Here is a 15,150-nt window from a genome sequence, read left to right as displayed (position 1 = left end):
ATCTGAGTGAGGATGACAGACTATGTATGGAGCTAAGGAGCAAGGATTTCGTCTGAGGCCACCTCTCCAGTCTCTGCAGCTTCTGTTTGCTGCTCTTCTCTCTGCTATCTCCCCTCTGGCACCCATGGTCTGTGCTCTTCAGCCTGCTGGGGTTTCAGGTTTAGCTGCTCTCAGAGGTAGGTCTTTGGTGGTCTTAGTCAGCTGCCAAGGACCTAGAGGTGCCCCTCACTTGCTCTAGTGGTGCCCCTCGCTCATTCACTGATTCTAGCGCATGCTGGCTTTGACTCTGGCTCTGTAGGTGGGGTTGGGGAGGGTAGATCAGCTTGTGTTTTGGTGAAAGCTTTTTCATCCCCTTATAGTGTGGAAATGTCCAAATCCTGCATACCTTCAGTGCTGCACCCTACTGTAGAGTCCCTTCCTACATATGAATTTGTGTTTTTTTTGGCTTTTTGAGGTAGTCTGTATCGGTAGGTGGTGAGGAGAGGAAGAGTCCTGTGTCTAGACTGTTGCCATGTTTACCCAGAGGTCCCAGAAAACAGTATGGGAGAGATTAGGTTTAGATCAACATCCCACACCCTATACCAAGATAAATTCAGAATGCATGAAAGACTTAAATCTAAAAAAGGAAACTGCAAGTAAATTAGGTGAACATAGAATAGTATACCTGTGAGATCTATGGGAAAGGGAAGAATTTAAGACCAAGCAAGAGATAGAGGATAGTACAAAATGTAAAATGAATACTTTTGATTACATTAAATTTAAAATGTTTTGTACAAACAAAACCAATGCAATCAAAATTAGAAGGGAAGCAACAAATTGGGGAAAAAAATCTTTATAACAGAAACCCCTGACAAGGGTCTAATTTTTACTCAAATTTATAAGGAGCTAAATCAGTTGAACAATAAAACAAGCCATTCCCCAATTAATAAATGGGTAAGGGACATGAATAGGCATTTTTCAGATAAATCAATATATCAATAAGCACTTGAAAAAGTGTTCTAAATCTCTTATAATTAGAGAAATGCAAATCAAAACAACCCTGAGGTTCTACCTCACACCCAGCAGATTGGCTAATATGACAGCAAAGGAAAGTAATATATATTGGAGGATATATGGCAAAATTGACACTAATGCATTGCTGGTGGAGTTGTGAATTGGTCCAACCATTCTGGAAGGCAATTTGGAATTATGCCCAAAGGGTGCTAAAAGACTATCTGCCCTTTGATCCAGCCATAGCACTGCTGAGTTTGTACCCCAAAGAGATAATAAGGAAAAAAACTTGCACAAAAATATTTATAGCCACACTCTTTGTGGTGGCAAAAATTGGAAAATGAGGGGATGCCCTTTAGTTGGGGAATGGCTGAACAAATTGTGGTATATGTTGGTGATGGAATAGTATAGTAGTAGTCTCTTGGTAACCGAGGATGACGATTGTCTTTGTGCGTTTTCATCTATGGTGTATAGATGAGTGTGCACAAAGACACTTGTGCGTGAAGGAGATTTAAGTGGAAAAGTCAATGCACAGAGACAGTCCCACTCTCTCAGCGTTGGAAGCCTGGGTCCAGTGGCACGAAAAGCCGTTACACCTGGAGACTTCCTCAGCTGCATTGGATGGCCCTGTTGTCCTTTGTGCTCCAACACACCCTAAGCACTCCACAGTGCTTTGCTGCGTCGCCATCTCAGCCATTGAACCTTCTTGTTGGTTTCTTCCGTCTGTTCCGCCAAAGCAGTCTTCACATGCTGGGTGAGCAAAGCCCTGGTTCACCAGGGGTTGACGACGACGACCCGATGGCTACCCTCACAAGGTTTAGCCGGCCTGTTGAAGCCTTTGCTCGGGGTGTGGCCGCTGCTGCATGCTAGCAGCTACTAGGAGCCACAAGTGAGAGCTGGGTGTCAGGTGAGGGTCAGAGCCTGGAGAGCTGCCCTAAGAGGGCACGACAAGCCCTCCATACCAGAGATACTACCCGTCCCTGAGCACCCCATATACCCCAAGAGTGGTAAGGGCTAGGCAATGGGGGTTAGGTGACTTACCCAGAGTCACACAACTGGGAAGTATCTGAGGTCAGATTTGAACCAAGGATCTCCCATCTCTAGGCCTGGCTCTCAATCCACTGAGCTACCCAGCTGCCCCCCCCCAGTGATGGAATACTATTGTGCTAAAAGGAATAATGAAGTGAAGGAATTCCATGTAAACTGAAACAACTTCCATTAAGTGATGCTGATTGAAGGGAGCAGAATCAGGAGAACATTGTACACAGAGATGGATACACTCTGGCACAATCAAATGCTATGGACTTCTCTACTAGCAGCAATGCAACGATCTAGGACAATTCTGAGAGACTTATGAGAAAGACTGCTATCCACATCCAGAGAAAGAACTGTGGGAGTAGAAACACAGAAGAAAAACAACTGCTTGATCACATGGTTCGATGGGGATAAGTTTGGTGATGTAGAATCTAAATGACCACTCTATTGCAAATATTAATAATGTGGAAATAGGTCTTGATCAATGACACATGAAAAACCCAGTGGAATAGCTTGTTGGCTATGGGAGGGGAGGGAAAGAACATGAATCATGTAACCATGGGACAATATTCTAAATTAATTAATTAAATAAACTTAATTTAAAAAAGAAATTCCAATGAAATCACTATTACCTCTCCCTATAATAATTTCTCCTCGAACAAAAGCTAAAACTATTTTGTTTCAGTCCAATTAAAGTAAACTTACCTATTTCATTACTCTGATGAGCATGTCAAATTTGTGTTGTGCTTCATAATTCTCTTGGATATATCTTATATATTAAAAGCTCCTTGATAATCCTTTTTAACATTAGGAATTTGATGAGTCTTCACCAAAACAACCTACAAATCCTTATGCATCATCCAAAGCAGCTGCAGAATGTTTTGTACAGTCTTACTGGGAACAATATAAGGTAAGTGCTGATTTCAGAGATTTAAGAAAAAATCTGTATTGGAAACCATTAATCTTTCACTTGTAAATTAAAAGACAGGTGCTGAGCAAAGTTATGTATTTTAAAAAACCAAACAAATCTAATTTTCTATATTATGTAGACAAAGTAGGGACCATATGTTCTTCTACATGTCAGCATACTAACTGCTTACTTTTTAAAAACAGAAATAGAATTTGATAAATGTTGCAAATACAATGGGATATTTAAGATATTGGGAAAGTGAATGTTCTATAAAAATAAAGAGGTATCAGTGTTTTCAAAAAATGCATTAATTTTCATCATGATTTGGAACTGATTAATAAACTGGCCATGGCATTTAAAAAGATAGAACATTTAAAGAAAAAAAATAAAATGAGGCCCTTTGTACATTACTTATTGTTTAGTAGATGGTTGCTTTTATGCTTCATGGTAATACATTTATCACAAAATAAATATCCATATGGATAGAGTACTATGTCCTAAAGTACTTTTTACATATACCATCTCATATAATTCTTTTAAGAACCTTGTCAGGGAGGTACTATAGGTACTAAAGGATTTATTATTCCCATTTTACAGATAATGACTTAAGGCTCAGAGTTTAAATTGTAACAAGTATTGTTAAATATTCATCTTACCACAAAATGTGTACCTCATTTTGCATTTGTGGTTTACTAGCATTAGGCATGCTTCACCATTAGCATCTTAAAATCATGATTGCCCACTAGTTCTGAAGTCTTTCAGTGTTTACTTCTTCAAAATTGTGATCATTATATAGTTTTCTAGGTTTTCCTTACTTTACTTTGAATAGGTTCATACGAGTTTTCACAAATTTGTCAGGATCCTTCATTCAGTCATTTCTTAAGTCTTATTATGCTCTTTTACATTTATATACCACTGTAGTTCATCTGTTCCCCAGTTGAGGGAAGCCTACTTTTTTCTTGTTTTTTTGTTTGTTTGCTTTTTTGTATTTTACCACCAGCATTCTTTCCTCTCTGCTCTCTGGTCTTTATTTTCTGGACTCTGAGATAGATTTTTCATATGTGAAAAGATTTGCCTTCAAATATTTTAAAGTAAAGAACAGTATTTCCCCTTTTTTTCTTAGACAAGGAAACTTGTGTAGCACATGTAAAAATCTAGAAGTACAGTGTGTAATAGAAGAGTGATGTCAAACTCAAGTAGAAGTAATTCCCTGCTGCAACATAGTTATTTAGGAAACTTCAGATGAACATATTCTATTTTGCATTGTATTATTAATTTTTGTAAAACATTTTAATCTGGTTGGAGGACTGGTTTTGTAGTAGAAGATCATTGATTTTTTGGAGTCAGGAGCTAGGTTCAGATCTCTAGCAAGTCACTTAATTTCACCCAGCCTCAGTTTCCTTTTTGACAGTTTATCCATTTACTAATTTATGATATGCAGGGAGATTGACCTAAAATCAGATACCTTTAACAAACATACTTAGCTTTATAAAGAAAAAAATGCCTTAAGCTTACAGTATCTCTTTAATAACTGCACCTTTTATATTTTGAAGTTTCCAGTTGTTATCACACGGAGTAGTAATGTTTATGGACCACATCAATATCCAGAAAAGGTTAGTTTAAGTTCCAATTGACATATTTCCAGTAATGGTTTTGCTTTTCATTGTTAAAAATAAATTGCTTATAACTGTGTTCAGTCCATGTCCAGAAATTCACTGTTATTTTTCTCTCTGCCTTTATTGCCATAATCTTGATAGATATAATGAGAGGATGCACTGTTGAAGTACTGAGGGCATCCAGTATCTGCTCTAGTTTAAGGATCCTAAAGTAGGGTCTGAGCTGTTAAACCCTAAAGTTTCTTCATTTCTCACATGGTTGTATTGGCCATATCGAATATAAGATTAGACACATTAGGCAGAGAATAAAGTCTAGTCAGCATATTTTATTTGATATAAAATTTAAGACAGTTTACAATCATTAGAGATTGATTAGCAATTTCTTTTCGTACCCTATACATTGTCTTTCTTTGACTTATTATAAATTCAGAAATAAAATTTTTGATAGAAGAAACCATATTTATGTGTAGCATCCTGTGAAATACTTATCTTTGAGCTTTTTAGAAGTCTTTTTTTTCTCTTTTGTCCAACAAAAATTGGGCATATTAGAGGATATGCTATAGTTACTATCTATTATCTGGGACAAATCAGTGTTTTGATATAGTCTCAGGGATGCTCAGGGTTCCAAGAAATATAAGGTGTATAATAGTGCCTTTTCATGGATTTAACACAAAAAGCAACAACAACAACCCCAGAATTTTTTTTTTAAACTCTTACCTTGGAGTCATTTTTCAACTTGGAGTCAATACTGTGTATTGGCTCTAGTGGTAAGGACTAGGCAGTGGGGGTTAAGTGACTTGCCCAGGGTCACACAGCTGGGAAATGTCTGAGACCAGATTTGAACCTAGGACCCTCCTATCTCTAGTCAGCCACCCAGTTGCCCCAGAATGTCTTTTTTTTTTAAATACATACTTTACATATACAAATACATACTTTTAGTAATGCAGCAGACATAATGATGTTAATCCTCTGAAAGGGAATCATAACAGCTTATCTTATGGAAAAATGTGACCTTATTCTAAAATCAAAAATAATGGTAAATATTCCTTTTAGGTTATTCCAAAATTTATATCTTTATTGCAACACAACAGAAAATGGTATGTAATTTCCCTTTTTTAAAAAAAATTTATCTCCCCCTGTATTCGGGGTATATGTTGGTATCTTATGACTTTTGTTAATTATTGATAATAGTTTCCACTAATTGTCATTGTCCCTTGTTATTTCTTTATTTGGAACTCAGAAATCAACTATAATTTGGGTTAAATTTAGTTCTCAAATGTATTTTGATCAATAATATCAGAATTTGACCATCTCTGTACCAATAACTTAATTTTATATTCTTACTGTAGATAGAATTGGATGAATTTTCAGGAAACATTTCTAATATGAAAATAGATGAGTAACTCTCAAGAGATATATTTTCCCTAAAGAGTGTCCTGGAATTCTGATGTGATTTCAAAAAACCTGGGGTAGCCATTCAAGACTTAATAAGTTCACAATGGGAGGAGGATTATCACATTGGGATATATGGTCCCTGGCTTCTTTCTTAATGTAGGGAACTCAAGAAAATGTCTAGTTCCCCAATGAATCAACATCCAGGAATTTTATAGTAAAGTGTTCAGTAAGTTATGGCACATGATTGAATTGAATTTAATCTTTTTAGTTGCATTCATGGTTCAGGGCTCCAAACAAGAAATTTCCTTTATGCTGCTGATGTAGTGGAAGCCTTTCTCACTGTTCTAAAGAAAGGAAAACCAGGTGAAATTTATAACATAGGAACCAATTTTGAGATGTCAATTGCACAACTTGCCAAAGAATTAATACAATTGGTAAGTATATATTATAAAACGAATTTTTACAATTGAGTTCCAACTTGTTAGAATTAATATAAAAATGAGCATTTGAATAAACCATCTGAAAGTATATTTATAGAAGATATAATTATAGCTATTAAAGTCACCCCTTTGTATTATAGATACTTATTTGATAATGGGGAGAAACTTGAGTTAAGAACAAAAACCAATCAAATTTTTTTCTTCCTTCCATTTATATGTACTTGAATTGAAGATGAGTTAAAAAGCAATGTGTCTCTCATTTTGCTATATCCAACTCTTTTCAGGGTACATACATAGTAAATGTTTCAGATGTTTTGCACTATGATATAAACTCCTTTTTTTTGTCTTTGTTTTGGAAGTGTGTCCTTTTTTCAAATTAATTATGTACTAAGTTCTTTTATGTTATATTTTGACTTAAATCCTTCTCTTTGACAGATCAAAGAAACCAATTCAGAGTCTGAAATGGAAAATTGGGTTGATTATGTTGATGATAGGTAAGAAATGGGTTAAAATACTGGTAGAGTTAAAACGTCTTCAGCATTTATAAAGTCCTAAAATTTTAGGACTTAAGGCATCTGATTTCTTTTAAGTAGTTTAATCATCCCAGGTTAAAAAAAAAATTGTCTGACTCATAATGATTGATTTTGTGCTGCATTGAGAGGCATAGCTTCTAGGAATAAGGAACTTGAACTCTGCCCTGTTCATTCCACATCTAGAGTAATGTTTAGTCCTAGGCTCCCTATTTTAAGGACATAAGCTTAGAAGGTGTCTAGAGGAAGGTATCCAGCATGTTGAAGAGATTTGAGTTCATATGAAATGAAGAAAGGTTGAAGAAACTAGGTAAATCTGTAGAAGGGAAGACTTGTAATATGATAGCTGTCTTTGAGTATTTGAAGATCAGTCACTCAAATTAAGACTCTTGACCCTTTTAGCAGAATTAGGAGCAGGAAATAGAAATGACAAGGCAAATTTATTGGAAATGAGAAAGAACTTCTTTAATTCTAAAAGCTGCCTCACAGTGAATAGGCTGCTTTGGGAGATAGTAAGGGTTCCTTCATTAGAGGCATTCAGAAATGGGCTGGTTGATCATCTTATGGTTGACTCAGATATTTTATAGTAGCAATTACTTTTAGATGAGGTTGGACTAGTTAACTACTAATGTAGGTGTTTTCCAACTCTAAAATTCTGTAAAGGAACTCAGAGGATCAGGTTTAAGTAGAGAGAAGAGAGAGTGGATAAAAAGAAGTTGTGAGAGAAGAATTTGAAAATGAGCTAGGAAGGGAGACCTTGAAGAAACAGATAGAGGACTCAGCAAAGTATAGTGCCATAAAAGCCAAAGTCAGGAAGGAAGGGTGGATCAGAGAGTAGTGGTGTAATTAATGTTCTTTGATCACATTACAGATATCTGCACTATTGCCAGTTTTTAGAAACTGAAAATGTGCATTACAATTTACATAAAAATTGCTCTGGTTTATTCTACTGTTTTTGCACTATTTCATAGTTATTAATGCATATATATATATATATATGTATATATATATATATATTCACTTTTGAGATTTCAGTGGTTTCATTGGTATGTATACCACCTCTCTCAAAGCAGATTGCAACACCTTTACAGCCTTGTTCTGTGTAGTTAATTCTCCATGATTCTCCATAAAGTCTACATGGATCTAACTAACCTAATAAAGGCCTTCCTTTTGTTTGTTTTACATTTTGTAGATACCAATCTACTGCTCAGATTGTTTTTATCTTGTTCCTCATTCCCTCAAGATCAACTTTATTTTATGATCATGCTAATACCATGGTGTCCTTTATACCACTTCTTTTATTACTCTTTTCGGTAATGTTACATTCTGTTGATCTCCACCGTGAATCTTTCTTGGGTTATCTAAAACAGAAATGATGCATAGCATCCTATGACTTTCTCTTCTTCCATCAGTCACTGTGGAGGCCTGGAGGAGCTTATATCAACATATTCATTACTTAGTGCTTGTTTCTCTAGTAAAGGGGTACTTTTCATAAGTTTTCTTACATGCATAAAATACATTGTTACAACAGGCCCCTGATCCCCACATTAAGAATTCCTGCTCTTTTACTTAACTCCTTGGACAATAATTATAGTCTTTTGTCCATAAATAAATGCGTATATACAGGTAAAATTTTGATTTAAAAAAATATCAAGAATGTTAATGTTACTTAAGTTTCTGAGTTCATGGTGGTGTCATCATGGGCATTTTATATCACTTGAAGTTATAATTGATAATTCTGTATGAGGTTTAAATTTAAATGTCTTTTTCGTTAATTTTGTTTTTTAGACCTTCCAATGACATGAGATATCCTATGAAATCAGAAAAAATGCATGGTTTAGGGTGGAGACCTAAAGTTTCCTGGAAAGAAGGAATAAAGAAAACAAGTATGATTTTGTTTTGTTTTTTATGGCCTTGGGGTTAGGAATTTAAAGAAAAGGAAGATGTAATATTAGCAATGAACTAGATTTTAATATTAAAATATTAGAATTTTAGATGTTATACATCCTTGCACAAACAAGTATGCTATAGCATTTGCCAACAGGTTGTCATCTAAATTCTGCTTAAAGACATCTAATATGATTTTGTGACCCAGGGCAAGTCACTTACCCTTCATTGTCTATCCCTTACTGCTTCTCTCTCTGTCTTGGAACCAATACATAGTATTGATTCTTTTTGTGTGTGTATGTGTAAATATCTTCATATTTATTTAATTATCATGCAGAAAACACTTCCATATTGATCATATTGTAAGAGCACACTCATATAAACTTAAAACCCCCAAATAAAACTGTAAAAACATTGATGTGAAAGATAATATGCTTTGATCTGCATCCATCCAATTTCAGCAGTTCTTTCTCTGGAGGTGGATAGCATTCCTTGTCATATAAGTCTTTCAGGATTGTCTGAGATTATTGCATTGCATTGCAAAGAGTAGCCAAGTTTTCACAGTTGTTCATTGTACAATATTGCTATTACTTTGTGCAGTGTTCTCCCAGTTTTGCTTATTTTGCTCTGCATCAGTTCATGCAGATCTTTCCCAGCTTTTTCTGAATCATCTTTCTTATCATTTTTTTTATAGCCATGGTATTGATTCTAAGACAAGAAGGTTACGGATTAAAAAAAAAAGACATCAGATAAAAGGAAACATACTATATACCTCTCCTTTCACCTTTCCTCCTCCAACTATAGGATCCTCAATTTATTCTTATTAAATTTCTTCTTTTTATTTCTTATAAAGGACAGAATAATGAGCTTAAACTTCTGGGATACTAAAAGTGTTATCTATCATATTAGCAGGTCCTCCCAACTTCATGGCAGCCATAATTTCAGTGTTTGCTCTGTTTTCACCAGAATCATTTATTTATAAAAATGTTGAACAGAAGCTGACCAAGGGCCAAAACTTATGATATTCAACTAAATCTTATCCTCCAGATCAACACTGATTTATTCATTAATCACCACTTTATGAGTCCGATCCTTCAGTCAGTCCCACCATGTACTTTAAACATTAGAAGGACTTTGTCAGATGGTTTGCTATAAGCTTTTTCCTTGAATGATGAGATGGTTGGGGGAAATCTGATTTTATTGATGTGAAGAGGTCCCCATTGCAGATCTCAAGGATGGTTGCTGATGGTTTTAGATATATACTGTTTATTATTTTTAGGAAAGGTCCATCTATTCCTATACTTTCTAGTGTTTTCAATAGGAATGGCTGTTGTATTTTATCAAAGACTTTTTCCTGCATCTATTGAGGTAATCTTGTAATTTTTGTTGGTTTGCTTGTTTATCTGATAAAGTAAATTATGTGGATGGTTTTCCTAATATTGAACCATATTTGCATTCCTGGTATGAATCCTCCCTGGTTATAGTGAATAACCCTTGTTATCACTTGCTGGAGTCTTTTTGCTAGTATCCTATTTAAGATTTTTGCATCTATGTTCATTAAGGAGATTGGTCTGTAGTTTTCTTTCTCCGTTTTTTTGACCTGCCTGGCTTTGGAATCAGTACCATATTTGTGTCATAAAAGGAATTTGGTAGAACCCCCTCTTTGCTTATTCTGTCAAATAGTTTGTATAATATTGGGATTAGATGTTCTTTGAATGTTTGATAGGATTCACTTGTGAATTCATCTGGACCTGGTGGTTTTTTCTTAGGGAGTTCTTTGATGGCTTGTTCAATTTCTTTTTCTGATATGGGATTATTTAAGAATTCTATTTCATCCTCTGTTAATCTAGGCAATTTATATTTTTGTAAATATTCATCCATATCACCTAGATTGGCATATTTATTGCCATATAGTTGGGCAAAATAGTTTTTAATGATTGCCTTAATTTCCTCTTCATTGGAGGTGAGGTCTCTCTTTTCATCTAGGATACTATTAATTTGGTTTTCTTCTTTCCTTTTTTTTTTAATTAGATTGACCAGTACTAGTATGTTGTCTATTTTGTTTTTTTTCAAAATACCAGCTTCTAGTCTTACTTATTAGTTCGCTAGTTCTTTTACTTTTGATTTCATTAATTTCTCCCTTAATTTTTATGATCTCTAATTTAGTTTTCTTCTGGAGATTTTTAATTTGTTCGCTTTCAAGTTTTTTGATTTACATGTCCAATTCATTGACCTCTGCCCTCCCTAATTTGTTAATATATGAACTCAAGGATATAAATTTTCCCCTGAATACTGCTTTGGCTGCATTCATCTTTTACCTCTTTCTTTTTATTTTTTGATTTTATTTATCTAAATTCAATAGTGGTAGGTTCAGGTCTCCCACTGGTATAGTTTTACTACCTATTTCCTCCAATATCATGATTGCAACTCCTGCCTTCTTTCTATCAGTTGAGGGCCAATAGATTTTGCTCCAACATTTAATTCTAACCTTGTGAGTATCTAACCGCCTCAGATGTGTTTCTTGTAGACAACATATAGTAGGATTTTGGATTCTAATCCACTCTCCTATTTAAAAGTCCACTTTTTAAAAAAGGTTATTAGGTTAATGGAGATAATAAAAAGATAACTTTTGAGGACTTGGTTTAAAAAAATGCCAACAAGATTATTTTGAACTATTTTTCAACTTATTAAAAGTGTTTATAAATGTTAATTTATTCCTAATTCCTGAATAATGTTATATCCTATAATTGGACAACTCACTTCCCAGTTTGGAGATGCATAGGCTAAGAGACACACACAAGTACTCACACAGTATGTATTGCTTATTATATACTTGCATATATTTATATAATATGGAAACATATCAAATGTAGATATTTTAAAAAAATACTTAGCAAGTTGATTTATCCCCTAATTTTTCTTTGATGTAAAGAATTTTTTTCAAGACAGTAAATAATTATAGCAGTTAGCACAGTAACCTTCAAGCATTATGAACTTAAAAGAAATGTACAAGAAAAGTTAAAATTCTTTTTTTCTTTTTCATATTAGTTGAATGGTATAAAGAAAATTTTCACAACTGGAAGAATGCAGAAAAAGCTTTGGAGCCCTTTCCTGTGGAATAAACATTTTTACCACAAGAAACATTTATGGGAGAGAAAGGAAGAAAATCATTCTACCTCATAGATACTTGATATGATTTCAAGTTTCCAGTCAGAATCTCCTTTCCTTTGGAAGTAGATTCAAGTGTTTTTGCACAAAATCTCAAAGGCAAAATTATGTTATAAATGATAGCATTCTCCATTCTTGGTAGAGTTAAATTAGGAATTTTGTCTTACTCATGTCAACCATGTTCTCCTGAAAGGATAATATTACTTTCCTGCACAATAGGAAAAACAGTGGGCTATAAGGTGAATGAAGTGTGGAGAAGCACACCTTACAGATGTATCTCTTGAAAATTCCATCTGCTAGAGGCCTGCTTCCCAATGGTATACTGACCCAGAAATGAATCATGGCAGTGGGGGAGGTATTACTTGAAGGGCCGTGACCGCTAGTCTTACACAGTGAATATATTACAGATCTACTTCTTACAAATTTCAGGCTTTAGTTAATACAGAGTAAATTTTTATCTTAATTAAAGTTTGAAATTCCATTATATGATTTGCAATAAAATGGGAAATACCTGTCTGTACACAGCAATAAAGATATGGGACAAGATGAAAGCATTTCATGCACTTTTAAATTTTGGTTCTTGATTTTTAGTAATTCATTAACTTCTATAAAGTTTACAGTGGCATTTGAAAATTTCTAAAAGAATATATTTTTAGAAATAAGAATGTAACATTTGTATAAGTTTTTAAATTTGTTATTTTAACTGCAAAAAAATGAGAAAAAGGAAATATATTGCAAGTCTAGCTTTCATTTTGTACTTATGAAATTATGTCATATAATTATGTCATATTAATGTTTTAATGAGACATTCATGCTTTTATTCTATTTTCTGTTTGAAATACAATGAACCTTTTGTATAGATGTTCACATAACATTTTATATATATTCATGACCAAAAATATATAGCTTTGCCAACTTAGGTTAAATGATTCTGGAAATTTAAAACATTTATTCAACAAATATTTTTGGAATATACTTTGTACATATTGAACTTAAATATTACAAATCAGTGTTATTTTTAAAAAGCCAAATAATTGTTTTTGTTTTTAATTTTTAGAATTATTTTTATACTTCTTTAAGTTCAATTCTTTTGCTATCCTGGTTAACATTAAGTCTTGTAATAAACAAAATTTGCTTATTACAAAAGAAACACATTCATTATAAAATTATTTAGATTTTTAACATTTATAAAATTATGTTCACATAAATAATTTTCTATTAAAGCATTTTACCATTTCTACTGTGTCATTGAATTGTTTTTTTAAACATCATTTAGCATTTATTGATTACTTAATACAATTGTAAGTTATAAAATAACAAATGTAAATAAGGCAAATAATACTCTTCTATTGTGAGAGTTGGGAGTATGATAAGGGAAAAGGCATATAAAAAAATGGGAAAAATGTCTGCATCTACCTGTGATGTAAATCTAGCATATCCTGACTTCTTATGCAGATCAGTATTGGGTGCAACAATCTCATGAAGCCATTTCTGAACTGTCATCCAACTATGGCTGTTTTGAAGGCATTTTATTCTGGGGATTTCATTTGAGAAGTGAGAGCAGCAATTGGTGACTCATACTTTCTATGAATACTTGCCTTTTTTTTTTTTGGTAAATATCCCAAAGCTCTTAGAAACGTTTGCTCTCAGAAGCCATCCAAACCGATTAGTTTATAAATGAAACTGGATGGTATGATGTGGATACTTCCTAAACACTACCCCCCAAAGCACTGTGCATGTGGACAGTTCAGATATTGAGGAAAAAAGGGTATTCTGTCTTTGACCCCAGCTTTACATAATATCTTCAATGAAGATGCAAAGAAGTTTGGCTGGGTTACTGTCATATCTACACATAGGACGCAAATACCCAAACCTACAAAGCTGGTCTTGTATTAATCTGGTATCCTAACCACTTATTTCTTCGGGTTGATGTGAGGATTAAATGGGATGATTGTAAAACTCTCAGCACAGTGCCTGGTATGTAGTAGTAGGTGCTATATAAGTGGTAGCTATTATCGTTAGTCATCTGCCTCACTCAGCCTCTATCCAAAGGTAGTCTGGGCTCATTTCTTAATGGAGAGCATAATCCCACCACCTCATTACTTCCTCATCCTAGTAATTTTGAACTCCAGGATACTGATGGGAAAATACTACTCATCCCCAGCTGCCTGCTTCCTTGCTTCCATACACCTCAAACCTATTCTCCCTACTCAGTGTCCCATTCTAGATCTATGTACTTCTACTGTGCTCTTTGGAATGCCCTCTCCATAATTAATAATTTCCTTCCATTCTAAGCCTCTCCCTTTCTCATTTTCATCCGGCAATCACTGAGACCTGGCCCCCTCCTGATATCTCCCTCTCATATCCTTGACCATCCTTTCTGGTATCTTATGATTACAAATACAAAAGAAGCATCATTTTGGTCATACTTCACTGATCATGGTAGAGGAGTTGGAATATTACTTGTCCTGTAGTGAATAAAATAGAAATTGAAGAATAAATTTGGATAGTATAAATCTCACAGGAGATGGGGTTGCTGAATGAGGGTGTTAAAGCGAGTCTGGGAATGGCAGTGGGGAACAAGCTGTCAAAATCCTTGATCCCCTTCCATTTCTAACAGTGTCCCCACTGTCAGCTCCATTCTCTTGGTAATCTTTTAATTTCTCTGTTATATATCTGCTCCTTCCCTACTCCCTGAAAACACACCCATGTTTTCCCCATCCTTATTAACAAAAAAATCTCATCTGGCCCCAAGTCCTGCCCACTTATTCTCCCTCTCTGGCTAAAGTCCTTGATGACATCTGTACTCAGTGCTTTATCTCTTCTCATTTGACTGTAAGTGTGCCTCCCCATCTCTCTTTTGATTTTAAACTCTGTAATCTGGCTTCTAACTAATCTCATCACTCCACTGAAACTTGTCTTCAAAGTTCCCAGGGATCTCCACCTCCAGATCTTTTTCTGAATTTTGACTCCTTTTTTACCTTCCTTGTAGCCTTAGACCCTGCTGACTCACCTGGAGATTCTCATCACTGTAGGTTTTTATGACATGGCTCTTGAGCTTCTCCTTCCTGACTGACCCTCAGTCTCCTTTGTGGGATTTTCAGTTTTTTCCCACTAACTTTGGTATTCCCCAAGGCTCTATCTTGGGACCTCTTCTCTTTTCATCTATTTTCCCTAAC

At 34.6% G+C, this 15,150-nt stretch overlaps 1 protein-coding gene across 3 annotated transcripts in view; it reads left to right on the top strand.

Moving 5' to 3' along the window:
- Nucleotides 1-13,208, top strand: part of TGDS (TDP-glucose 4,6-dehydratase) — a 35,492-nt gene extending 22,284 nt beyond the window's left edge. For all 3 annotated transcript variants that reach the window (XM_001377543.5, XM_007501395.2, XM_056808053.1), the window contains 7 exons: nucleotides 2,837-2,935; nucleotides 4,489-4,548; nucleotides 5,605-5,648; nucleotides 6,215-6,380; nucleotides 6,822-6,880; nucleotides 8,705-8,802; nucleotides 11,852-13,208. In XM_001377543.5, the coding sequence (XP_001377580.2) occupies nucleotides 2,837-2,935; nucleotides 4,489-4,548; nucleotides 5,605-5,648; nucleotides 6,215-6,380; nucleotides 6,822-6,880; nucleotides 8,705-8,802; nucleotides 11,852-11,925 (600 nt within the window). In that variant the 3' untranslated portion in view covers nucleotides 11,926-13,208. The remainder of the gene's footprint in view (nucleotides 1-2,836; nucleotides 2,936-4,488; nucleotides 4,549-5,604; nucleotides 5,649-6,214; nucleotides 6,381-6,821; nucleotides 6,881-8,704; nucleotides 8,803-11,851) is intronic.
- Nucleotides 13,209-15,150: the final 1,942 nt, after the last annotated feature.

The sequence above is a fragment of the Monodelphis domestica genome, chromosome 8, assembly GCF_027887165.1.
Source record: "Monodelphis domestica isolate mMonDom1 chromosome 8, mMonDom1.pri, whole genome shotgun sequence".
In the NCBI taxonomy this organism is placed as follows: Eukaryota; Metazoa; Chordata; class Mammalia; order Didelphimorphia; family Didelphidae; genus Monodelphis; species Monodelphis domestica.
Note: the sequence above shows the minus strand (reverse complement) of the source record. Positions and strands in the feature narration are given on the sequence as shown.